This window comes from Cynoglossus semilaevis, chromosome 3, assembly GCF_000523025.1.
Source record: "Cynoglossus semilaevis isolate Cse_v1.0 chromosome 3, Cse_v1.0, whole genome shotgun sequence".
In the NCBI taxonomy this organism is placed as follows: domain Eukaryota; kingdom Metazoa; phylum Chordata; class Actinopteri; order Pleuronectiformes; family Cynoglossidae; genus Cynoglossus; species Cynoglossus semilaevis.
The window spans coordinates 9,551,954-9,565,188 of NC_024309.1; the positions used below are offsets into that span (position 1 = coordinate 9,551,954).

The 13,235-nt window shown below is 41.9% G+C and overlaps 1 protein-coding gene across 2 annotated transcripts in view; it reads right to left on the bottom strand.

Moving 5' to 3' along the window:
* Positions 1-13,235, bottom strand: part of dipk2ab (divergent protein kinase domain 2Ab) — a 30,908-nt gene that overhangs the window by 12,957 nt on the left and 4,716 nt on the right. For both annotated transcript variants that reach the window (XM_008307832.3, XM_008307831.3), the window contains exon 2: positions 9,395-10,279. In XM_008307832.3, the coding sequence (XP_008306054.1) occupies positions 9,395-10,048 (654 nt within the window). In that variant the 5' untranslated portion in view covers positions 10,049-10,279. The remainder of the gene's footprint in view (positions 1-9,394; positions 10,280-13,235) is intronic.

Below are 13,235 nucleotides of genomic sequence, written 5' to 3' on the forward strand. Positions count from 1 at the left end.
AGTGCACAAAGAAAAAGTAGGTGAGCGTTGCCAAGTGCTGATAGAAATGGGTTAGATTGGTCTTTGAGTTCTGCAGGCCTGGGAGCAGTATGAGGAATCAGAGTGCAGGGCTGTTCAGGCAGACCAGCCTTCACTTTACTGCTAGCTGATAGCTGAAGCCTTTTGCTGACCTGAACCCGAGCCTTTGCACACAGCAGCCACCTCCTAACCCCCTGGAAAAGGAGGAATGCATTGAGTCATAAGCAGCGGTGTTGACTCAGTTCAGATGGCATTGCCGCCCACACGGTTGGTAGGGAACCATGTGAGACTTGGCATCTGACCTGAGTGATGTGGGTTTGAGGCCGACATCAAAGGTCGGTGTGTCAGAGAGGTCACCAATTACTTCAAGCACACCAGGGTGGAGTTGGTACCAGAGGCCAAGCTGTCACTATTAGCTGTTTACACTGAACGTAGTAACAGGAAAAAAGCAGAAGCCTAGCTTCATTCGTGACAAAAGAGCTGCACTGCTAACCACATCTACTACTTCTCATTTCCCAGTTAGTTTAGAGAAGAATAATTTAGCACAACGATATTTCATCATAGACATAAACACGCATAAATATTCTGAAGTAATAAAATAAATCCTGTTAAACCAGAATTCCAAGTTTACAGATAGGGATTTGTCAGAGTGTTTCTTGAAAATCAGGTTTAAACCTTTAAAGAATTCCATGTCTATCTAAAATGTTTATCCTCACTTTTACGTGAGAAAAGGTCAAAATGCATTCCAGGGAATGTCAAGACCCATAAATGTCTCAAATAACACCTCTGGTCAACTTCAACAAACATTTCCAGAACAGCAGCTTGACAAAGTCTTAAACATAATAATTCCTGGGCCAAGCTGCAGCACGCCTGAGTAGCAGAACGCCCTGCGTTTTACTTTTTCTGCCAAACAGTTATCAAAAGACATCAGCTAGCCAAGCTGCTCTCCTGGGGAATAGATCTGGTTTGTTTTTTTTGCTTGTTTCCATGTCTGTAGTGTGTCTGTCAAATATATCCCAAAGACCACACTTTTTGTCCTTGCTGTGGGTGTTTTGGATGAGTTGGGTAATACATTTTACTGTCTAATTTATTGTAAAATATGTGTAGTTTCATTTAAGAATCCTTGAATTCGCATTAAATAACATCATCAAAGTCCACAGCAGGCAAGGATGGAAATGAAAGGTAGAGATGTTGGGTTGAACCTGAAGGTAAATGTAAATGTATTTAATTTTAGGCAAATTAAATATACTCTGGGCAAAGAACCAAATCTTGACTGTGTGATAGCTTTAAGGCAGGGAGTATGATAAACACGCAGAGAAGTTGTAAATTAAAAACAGACGAACATTCACCACATAGAAAACAAGCTCCTTATGTGGCACTGACACTGACCTTACTCCGACTGCTCCACCTGCACCAGGTGACAGAGCGCTGCCATTTCCCTGAACAGTGCTGACATACTGACACCCTGTTTTTTTAATGCAAATAATGCTTTGACTCATCTCAGCTGTCAGGAGGGAAGTACCTCTCCAGCCTTCCTGCCAGAAATGTAGTGCAGACAGGGTTTAGTGCAAACACAATAATGCAAACAGCCACGTTTTAGCAACAAAATTCAGTTTCTTAACAACATTGAAAGAATAGTTTTAACAGTGATTCCTTAAGTATAGTAGTTTATTTTTTATTGGTGCCAACATTTAAAAAAATATTCCGTCTTATTTTCTGGATATTGAGAGATTGTCTTGATGTCTTATATAATTCTTCTTCTAATCAAAACACAATCTTTTGAGCAGAAATGTAACTAAATATTGACCCATTGTCTGTGGAATAGTGTTATTGTTGTGATATTCAGCTTTATACTGTTCACCCCAAGTTGTTCTCATATATTCTGATGAAAACTGAGCAACTTGACATTTTAATGCAGTGGTCAGTTTTTATTACTGCAGAGGAGCTGGTGTGCTAAAAAGCATATTTTGCTGTAACATTAAGCCCTGCGCTCTCTGGGGGGGAAACAGTTCCTGATCTATATTGGTGATGTTAAGAGGCCCACGGAGAGCTGTGAGTGGTGGCAGGACCCTCTCCGTGTTGCAAAACTGTATCTTCAGGAGCTCAGTACAAGACAGGCCTGGGTGCTGGCTGTAACAGTAGGAAGCTGGGGGGACGGGGAAAGAGTGCACAAAGAAAAAGTAGGTGAGCGTTGCCAAGTGCTGATAGAAATGGGTTAGATTGGTCTTTGAGTTCTGCAGGCCTGGGAGCAGTATGAGGAATCAGAGTGCAGGGCTGTTCAGGCAGACCAGCCTTCACTTTACTGCTAGCTGATAGCTGAAGCCTTTTGCTGACCTGAACCCGAGCCTTTGCACACAGCAGCCACCTCCTAACCCCCTGGAAAAGGAGGAATGCATTGAGTCATAAGCAGCGGTGTTGACTCAGTTCAGATGGCATTGCCGCCCACACGGTTGGTAGGGAACCATGTGAGACTTGGCATCTGACCTGAGTGATGTGGGTTTGAGGCCGCCATCAAAGGTCGGTGTGTCAGAGAGGTCACCAATTACTTCAAGCACACCAGGGTGGAGTTGGTACCAGAGGCCAAGCTGTCACTATTAGCTGTTTATACTGAACGTAGTAACAGGAAAAAGCAGAAGCCTAGCTTCATTCGTGACAAAAGAGCTGCACTGCTAACCACATCTACTATTTCTCATTTCCCAGTTAGTTTAGAGAAGAATAATTTAGCACAACGATATTTCATCATAGACATAAACACGCATAAATATTCTGAAGTAATAAAATAAATCCTGTTAAACCAGAATTACAAGTTTACAGATAGGGATTTGTCAGAGTGTTTCTTGAAAATCAGGTTTAAACCTTTAAAGAATTCCATGTCTATCTAAAATGTTTATCCTCACTTTTACGTGAGAAAAGGTCAAAATGCATTCCAGGGAATGTCAAGACCCATAAATGTCTCAAATAACACCTCTGGTCAACTTCAACAAACATTTCCAGAACAGCAGCTTGACAAAGTCTTAAACATAATAATTCCTGGGCCAAGCTGCAGCACGCCTGAGTAGCAGAACGCCCTGCGTTTTACTTTTTCTGCCAAACAGTTATCAAAAGACATCAGCTAGCCAAGCTGCTCTCCTGGGGAATAGATCTGGTTTGTTTTTTTTGCTTGTTTCCATGTCTGTAGTGTGTCTGTCAAATATATCCCAAAGACCACACTTTTTGTCCTTGCTGTGGGTGTTTTGGATGAGTTGGGTAATACATTTTACTGTCTAATTTATTGTAAAATATGTGTAGTTTCATTTAAGAATCCTTGAATTCGCATTAAATAACATCATCAAAGTCCACAGCAGGCAAGGATGGAAATGAAAGGTAGAGATGTTGGGTTGAACCTGAAGGTAAATGTAAATGTATTTAATTTTAGGCAAATTAAATATACTCTGGGCAAAGAACCAAATGCTCTTGACTGTGTGATAGCTTTAAGGCAGGGAGTATGATAAACACGCAGAGAAGTTGTAAATTAAAAACAGACGAACATTCACCACATAGAAAACAAGCTCCTTATGTGGCACTGACACTGACCTTACTCCGACTGCTCCACCTGCACCAGGTGACAGAGCGCTGCCATTTCCCTGAACAGTGCTGACATACTGACACCCTGTTTTTTTAATGCAAATAATGCTTTGACTCATCTCAGCTGTCAGGAGGGAAGTACCTCTCCAGCCTTCCTGCCAGAAATGTAGTGCAGACAGGGTTTAGTGCAAACACAATAATGCAAACAGCCACGTTTTAGCAACAAAATTCAGTTTCTTAACAACATTGAAAGAATAGTTTTAACAGTGATTCCTTAAGTATAGTAGTTTATTTTTTTATTGGTGCCAACATTTAAAAAAATATTCCATCTTATTTTCTGGATATTGAGAGATTGTCTTGATGTCTTATATAATTCTTCTTCTAATCAAAACACAATCTTTTGAGCAGAAATGTAACTAAATATTGACCCATTGTCTGTGGAATAGTGTTATTGTTGTGATATTCAGCTTTATACTGTTCACCCCAAGTTGTTCTCATATATTCTGATGAAAACTGAGCAACTTGACATTTTAATGCAGTGGTCAGTTTTTATTACTGCAGAGGAGCTGGTGTGCTAAAAAGCATATTTTGCTGTAACATTAAGCCCTGCGCTCTCCGGGGGGGGGGAAACAGTTCCTGATCTATATTGGTGATGTTAAGAGGCCCACGGAGAGCTGTGAGTGGTGGCAGGACCCTCTCCGTGTTGCAAAACTGTATCTTCAGGAGCTCAGTACAAGACAGGCCTGGGTGCTGGCTGTAACAGTAGGAAGCTGGGGGGACGGGGGGTGAGATATCTAAAAAAGGAGCTGGGGGGTGGGAAAGGGTAAGACGAGGAGGTGGGTAGTTGAGCCACAGGCATTTACCTAACCAAACACAGCTGTCATGTGTATGTGTATGTGTGTGTGCGCGCCTGTGTGAAGAGAGAGGAAAAAAGAGAAAGGATTATGGGTAACACAAGAAGTCTGGCTCATTCAAATGGAGGAAAACACCACAAGGTTCTGGCTTGTACAACACACACTCAGTCTGCAACCTCCTCCTCCTCCTCACCCTTCTCCTCTCCGTCTCCTCTTTCCATCAGGGCCGCCATCCAGGGAGGGCAGCCAAAAGAGAGGAGTCGGGCCCAGATAACTCCCCGTCTTATCCTAACAGGATTCAGTTTGTACACAAAGGACTGTAGGGATGATGAAAGGGGGTTTGGGAGAACTTGAAGCAGGGTTAAGCAGCACACACATCCTCATCTCTTGTATGCTGAGAGCATCACAGACCCTCAGACCCAAAGACAAAAGGTCCCAGTCACAGACCAGCAACTTAAATACTATTTACCAATGGAGCTCAAGCACCGGTCCTTCACGGCACCGGCTGTGATTAAATGTAAAGAAACACAAACTGGCCACGGTTCTTCTGTGGAAAATGTTTGTCAAGCCAAACATTGGGACTACACAGTCCACTGCTGCAGAGGTTAAAATAAAAGCCACAAGTTATGTTTGTACTTTACGTAAACACAGAAGTAATTCATGCAGAGCTGATGTAAAAACATGTTATCTCTATGATGCCAAGGGGCACAAATTACAAAGAAATGTAGTATTTTCAAGGGGCACAAATTACAAAGAAATGTATTTGCTGTATGTACTTGTCAGGGCAATGCAATAACGTCTTTGTCTTTTTGGTTTTCTTGATCTACATTCAATGCATCAGTTGGCAACAGCACCATCTCCAGTCAAGTGGATCAAACACAGAGCCTTTTCTGTATTTTACTGTCTCCATATGCCACAGTGAGATCATGGAGCTCTACGGTTCAAATTTCACACAAGACTTATGACTTACTTCTCTTAGATCTGTGAGCGCTATATTTCTGTAGCTGGAGGTGTGTCTACGTCAGAATGAGGGACCAAGACAGAACCTGCTGTTTCTGAAGATTGTTGAGACAAGAAAAATTGTTTACGTTGGTTGAGTTTCCTAAATAAATAAGCACAAAAATGGCAAACTTGCCACTTGCCAAAAACTTGCAGATCTTTCAATCAAGATGGTCTGCTAAAATAAAAGCTTTATGCTTTTGAATATGATGTATTTGTGCTGAATAGAATGTTGTCTGATTGTTGAACAGGAGGAGCCGCACTCCCATTTCCTGTTCAAATTCAGTATCAAATCCAGACTTGCGTTCTTTGACAAGCAGTGGCTGCAGCACCGTCTGACAAGTGTTTGGCTGTGTCAGGTGGACTTGGTGCTGTTTGAGGACGTGGATCTGTGCCAGGTGGAGCGGGACATGGATAAAGGACAGAGGTGTCTGGGAGGGCAGTGATTTGAGTCTGGAGGACATCACAGCACCGTTGACTGAGCTAACCCTACTGGCCTGTCAGATCCTATTCTCAGCTTCACTGAACATGACAAGGCTGTGGACCAAAAAGGGTGGGAGTGCTGTCACATGCTGCGGGCTAACCCACCAAGTTCAACGATTTGGAAGCGAGGACTCCCCAGAATACAACTAATTTAAAGTTGGAACAGATTTGTTCAATCACCTGATGGAGAAAGGTGTGATCAAGCTCGAGGCCCAAAAGAAAGAAATTAAAACAAAAGTGAAACATTCGCCAAATCCAACTAAAAATAAGATCACAAAGCTCACAGACAAATCTTATTCAGGCCAACTAACCTCTGCAACCTCAAGGAAATGGCATTAATTTACACTTGAAAAACAGAAGAAGTTACATAAGGACCTTTCTGCTGCACAAGGATTTTCCTGTTTGGCTGTCATCATTTTCCCTTCCAAAAATATTTATTCCCCAAAGCCAAATTGTCCACCACGTGAGCGTGGAGTGAGTGGGGGCGTTGTGTTTGTGCATGTGGCAGCATACGTGCTCGTGTGCTACACAGCACACAGAAAACACATTGTTGGCCAGACCCAGAAAAACACAGCAGATTGTCTCCTGCTGACAAAGAAGGTCTGGTTTCTCATCGTGGAACAAGTCCGATTCACAGGCCGCGGCTTCAAAAGACTGAATACAGAAGCCTTTCTGAGGGACAGTGCAGCTAACTGAGCCGACAGCAGAAATGTTATTCACATTATTGAACCAAGTTAAAGCAGTGGACTCAACACTGGGGGGGAAAAAAGATAGGGAAGAGGGGGGGGGGGGGGGGGAAGAGAGGGAAGAAAAAAAAAACACACTTCTGGCAACCAGAGACAGTAGGAAATTATTTACACTAAATATAGCAACAACCTAAATTACACACTCTGTTACAATGGTTTCTTTAAGGCAAAGAACAAGAACAAACTGAGCAAAATGAGCGTTGCAACTATAAGACAACTATAAGAATGCCAAGCAGTTGAATTAGGGATCGGGTTTCCTTAAATACGTGAACATAATCCCGCCATGATTCCTCAGTCTTTTGTTAAACCCAGTCCCCAGTCAGCAGCACTAACCTCTGGCAAAAAAGGGAAAGGATAAGTTATTGTAGTACAACAAGTCTCTGGGTCAATCTCTACAGACGCCATTAATTCTTTATGGTTTGCCGCAGACCAGCATAATGCATAGGGCCTCTCTACAAATACCGCTCTCATCTTTGGAGCTCAGTGATGCTGACGCAACTATAAAAGGCCTCCAGAATCTGTGATGAGATATCTGGCACTTTTCTTTGTTCCTTATCCACCTCTCGCGATACGTGTTCACCATCTGTTCCCCAAGACCTAACAGTCCTAACCAATACCCCAGGGTCACAAGTTCAGGGCTGGATCAACAATTCATGAGTCCCTGTAAACACAGAAAGGAGTGGAGTTAAGAGAGCCATGGACAATGTGTCCCAGTGATGTGTTTATGTGCGATGTACAAGATAGGGACCGAGTGATTCACCAAGCATCTCCAACTGGGGCATAATATCATTAAAACAGGCTGATGGAATTTTCTAGGCTGGGTTTGTGGAGCGTACATAAACACACAGACACACACACACACACAGAGAAAATAAATAGGAAATGGCAACACAGACAGCGGAAAGAATAAAAGGAGACGGAAAAGAATGAGCGAGGGAGTAAGAGGAGAGGCCACACAGGGCTAATCAGATTTTATGGATTGACCAAACTAAAAGGCTGATCTTGCCTTTTGTCCTGAAAAGCCTGGAGGTGCCTGGACCAATGTGAGTGTACAAGGGGAGGGGGTTAGAGGTCAGAGCAAGTTATTGAATCTCTACACAGGCCATGACCATTGTTGTTCTGTCCCCTCAAGAGAAAGGGTCAATTCCAGATTCAAATTGAAATTGATTGGCTGCTTGTAAATCATTCAGGGAAACGGGGCTTGATTGTTGCCATATGACGTACAATATTGTTTATTTTGACATGCATAGGAAGATAAACTACAAATAATGATTGTAATAAACAACAGCTCGAGCCAAAGTCTGATGAAAATACTGAGGCTTTAAAGGAACCTTTGTTTCTGGCCCAACTAAAGAAGGCACGGTTCAAAGATCTGTTCATGTCCCATCACCCACGAAAGACAAGTATACAATGGACACTGACTTTTATTTAAACAACCCACACTATTTACACATGCATCTATGAATAATTCAAATCTGTCCTACATAGTGTTGAATATGTAGTATTGCCGCCAGAAAAAAAAAATCTCTCATCTTGGGGGAGGCTGCAGTTTTTAAAACCCACTCTATTCTGAGCACAAGAGAATTCCTGCTTCAGACAGTGGACACGAGGTCTCAATGCAACCTAGAGTTTAGGCAGGGTGTAATGGCTCATCTTAGATCGTTTGAAAGAGGAAGGAAGAGATGGAATCCCACCCTATAATTTACTGGGGGCTTTATGGGCCAACGCCCTGGCTTGCTTTGCACTGATGCTCGTCTATTACTTCAAATCCAAGGACCACTGTTGAGTAAAAACCAGGTCTGCAGAAAATCATCTGTGGCTAAAATACTCTGATTTTGTATTTGTCTTAAAATTCAGTACAGAATTCCTTTGTTTCTTTTCTGCCTGCACCACAGTTATCATCAAATTGGGGCTTCATCTGATTGGCATGTTGATGTGAACGTATGGGACATGCACTTAAAGCACTGTCTGTTGAATACACTGTTGACACACTGAGTGTGAATGTACAGTTTCCCTCTAGAGCTTATGTCCAGGCTGCATCAGAGAGACCGTGGGGTTTCTCTCAGCAGGGTGGAGCCCTTATAATGTTATATTTATATAATCAATACAGAATGCAGCTCTTTATTGATCAGCCTAATGCTTCTGTTTGTTCATTTTGAAAAAGAATAAAATTTGCTGGGTAATCACAGCTATTCTAGTGGTAACATTCAGTAACTTCTTACAAGATTATAGCCTATTTTTGCAAGTAAACCTGCGGTAAAACTTCCTGCTGTTTGTTTAGTGTTTTTTTTTTTTTTGGGAAGGGGGTGGTTGTTTTGTTTCCTACTTTTTCAAGTAGTTGAAATGATTCTGGGTGGAACAGTTCATGAGCACATAGAGCTGCCATTAAAACCCAAAGTAGGAAGCATTAAAGAGAGACTCACTCCCGCAAGTCAAACATTTCATTAAAAAAGTCTCTGTGGTGTAGAATTCAATTGTGAGGCAACAATCTAGCTGTAAAAATTTTAAATGTGTGGTTGTCGATGCTAGTTTACTCCCTAAAAAATGTTTTCAATAGATATCCAATCTACTTTCATAGCATCTCTTTCTGGAAAGAGAAGGGAAATCAATCAACGGTGAAAGAAACTGCACACTTTCTTTAACAAAATTCAGCCAGTGGCAGAGTTGTAATAGCATGTGAAGTCTCAAAGGAGACAAATGAATAAAAAAAGAGAGAGAGAGATACAGTACCTGTAATACGAGCGGTTCTGGGTTGAATGCCAACGTCATTAGCAGCTGCATTCTCTCTGTGTCCTTGAGGTTCTTCAGCAGAAAGCTGCCTGAGTCTTTGGTCTCAGCATACCTGCGAACCACTCGGTCCAGCAGCCTCTGAGAGGGACAGTGCACCAGGTCTGACCATCCCTCCACTACGTCTGGAGTGAGTAGGCGAACATCGCCGTTGATCCTGGCAAATTCAGTCTTGTACATGGCCTGGATTATGTCGCAGCGTGGCCTGCCAGTGGCCCTCTTGCAAATTTTCTGGTCTATTTCAGCCAACTCCTGGTTTGAGCCGAGGCGTTTAAGTACCACACGTCGTGTACCCTCCCTGGGCTCACCATACTGAGCAAAGTAAACATTCTTGACATTGAAGACGTCTAGAAATCGTAGCCGACCCCAGGTCTCAAAAGACACCTGGCCGTTCATGAACTTGCGGCACCAGCTGGTGCCAAAGCAGGCGGGACACTTGTTGAGGTTGATGAAGCGCCGGTCGGTGAGCTCATTCTTCTGGAAGGAGGCAAACAGGTTGTGGGTGTTCATCAACAAGATGACAAACAGCCCCACCACCAGCAGGAGCTTCAGACAGCGGTACAGGCGACCAAGTTTGATGGGTAGGAAGCGCAGCATGATGTGGACGGGACAGGGGAGAGGATCTTGAGGGATAGGGACGAGGAGAGGTATCGAGATGATCAACAGGGAGTGAACCTCAATGCCTCTCCGTCATGGCTGACCGGCGTAGCTTCTAAAGCGGCAGACAGAGGCGGGGTTGGCACTGCTGCCCCGTGCCAGTTTCTGGCAGAAGCCAGGGGGTCATGTTTTTTTTTCTTCTTAGAGTTTGTCTGCAACCTTGAGCCAGTTCTGAAAATGAACCAAGAAAAAGAGAAATGAAACTCATTACATCAGAGGAAGTAAAACTGCAAAAACATTCAAGTAAAACCAAAGTGTTCCTGTGTTGGATCTACAGCTGTAGACACCCTGACATCCTGTAATGATACAACCTCCATAAAACAAGGGAAAAACACAACACAACACCTTGTCTGGCGTATGAAATTGTCTCACAAATGTGGTTGTTGCTTGGGTCATTTGAGGGATTTCATTACTCTTTGAGCAGAAATGAGATGGCCCACAGCCAATGCAATAAACAAGCCTGTGCCTGTTAGAGCTCCTACTCTTTTGGAAATCACAGAGTGTGTTCTCTAAAAAAAAATAAAAAAAACAAGATAAGTAAAACTAAAATAAAATGTCACTGATTGAATTCCAAGAAAATCTACATCCACTTCTGTATAAATAAACGTGTCCCACTCCAGAGCCTGTCCTTTGTTGGAGCTCTGTCCAAAGCTGCACAACTATCTATCCTTATTTTCACTCATATTACAGGCTGAATGCATAACTCAGCGGCTTCAATCTTTAATTTTTATTTTATGGCCTACTTTAGACGGAGTTATCGTACACTGCATTGTGAAGCGAGACATGCTGTGTAGCTTAACCTTTGATCAGAACTACCCCGCTTTGTTGTAACCCAGCTCTGAAGATTTTTTTTGCCTTTTGCCTTTTGAAAAATGGCTGTCACTAAAATAGCATTTGTGAACAAGGGGGAGGGAAAAGGATCTGAATACCTCAATTAGACACCAACAGAGCAGAGGGAGTGTGTGTGTGTGTGTGTCTGAAGTGAGAAGTGGAAAGACAGACAAAATCTGGCCTCAAACTGTGTCTTTCTATGATGAAGCTGTGTCAGGCCACCCAATCAGCTCTCTTGGCATTGAATCCTATAAGTCCCAGTATAAGTCGCTTAACGAAACAGTGACTCAGGCCACGTAAATTACTCATCCCCAATTACAGCTCATTAGGACATGCCTTTTAGGACAGCTGACTTGAGAGGGCATGGCTAATGAGCAGGAACACTATCGTGATTAGCGTTCATGTCAACGATTTTCTTGTGTTTAGCTTTCAGATGGAAGCGGCTCAGATCTGGATGGGCTGTGGGACGCAGCAGCAGTCGAGGGAGAGTGGTGTTGGTGAGAGGAGTGCAGCTGTGCAGTGTCAAATAAGAAGCCTAATAGACTAGCGCTTACCTCAGACATCTGTATGAAAATACTAAGGGCATATCAGGACCGACCAACAGCAGGTAAAAAAGTGTGAAAATCAACACCATCCAAATATGGGAACAGAAGAAAAATGAATAATGCATTTTTCTTTTCCCATCATTTGTTCCCATAAATTTAAATCTCAGGTTTTGCAAATCAACTCTGCAAAGAGGCTTTTTTTCTTTGAAATATGAGAGCGATAATGAGATGACCTGGTTCTCTTCATATTTTCTAATAGATGCCATCTTTAAATGATGTCTCTGTAGTAAATCAAATTGCTACTTTAAATCTTGAGTGAGAGTTGTTGAAAAAAAAAAAACAGAACATGACACATTTACTAATATGGCAAAAATAAAATACTACATTTCATATAGATTAAAACATAAATAATTTAGAGAAAAGGTAATGAAAGTATAACTATAACTCTACTCATAATTAGGGAAAGGAAAAGTTCTGCTGAAAAAATATATAAAAACTGCATTTTAAAGAAGTTTATTTTAAAGAAGAGAGTTTATGCAATATTTCAAATAAGTAAATAACTGACTATTTCACAGCAGTGACAACAGAAATGTTTCATAACAACTCGCAGGCTTTTAGTGCACAATTTATGGTTCGGATTCGAAAGGTAAAGCCAAGATGCTAATGCAGCACAATCTGAAACGGCTCCCTGCAAATTGGATAAAACAGTGATCATCGGTACTAAACTAAAACAATTCTTATGTTTCTACCAACACTTAATGATTCAGGTCAAATTCAGCTGCACAGTCAGTTTTACCTCTATTGCTTAACAACAGTGAGTCACCTGGTCCCATCTTATTTCTACTGGATGTCAAATGAGTACAATCCCAGTCACATCACAGGATCTTATTTCTACTGGATGTCAAATGAGATATACAATCCCAGTCACATCACAGAGTAGTTGCAGATGAATCATTATTAATCAAAATAAATCAACACTCCTTAAACGGACAAAATCCTTTTCATCAATAAATTGCTAAATCATTAATATGGAAAAATGTTTAAAAAAAAACACAAAGTATAACTCAATATTTCAATTTGTAGAGTGGGTTACTTTACAATAACGATAACAGAAAAGAAGGTGGAACGACTGGATATAGAGATACCGTCATTCTGCAGAGGCATTAAAAATTTTAATCTCATTAATTTCACAAATCAATTAAAGAGGTAAATGCATTACATTTGACAGCCCAAATATTTACCATTAAGAAAAGGCCTGCTCTACATTGTCCACATCGAACCAAGATGGAGCTGAACACACTGCCTTACACTTTCATTCAGCTGCCATTTAGCCTCTCGCAGGTTTCCACTGCACAGAACTGAACCCTGAGCAGATAAGGGATTTATCTAGGATCAGCCAAGGCGCTCAGAGAGGATGAAAAATAACTTCAGCCAGGTGCCCCAAAAAGATTTTCTTCTCTTCATCCATGAGAAAAAAACCCAGAAGGCAACAGAAGCTGGAACAAGCCTTCAAGCATTTCATGGACAGTGCAGCTGATAATGACATAGAGGAGCTGCTGGCTCAGATTGGCTCCATGCTTTGTTTCTACATTCATTATTAAAAACGTGATGGAAAAATTACATTTTCTGTGATGCATTACGTTAGTGGAACCAGCGGTAATAACTGAAAATGACAGAAACATAGATGGTTAAAAAATACATCTGTAAGGGCATTAATGTGCCGGAGCTTTTGCATCCTTGTTGCTGTTCAT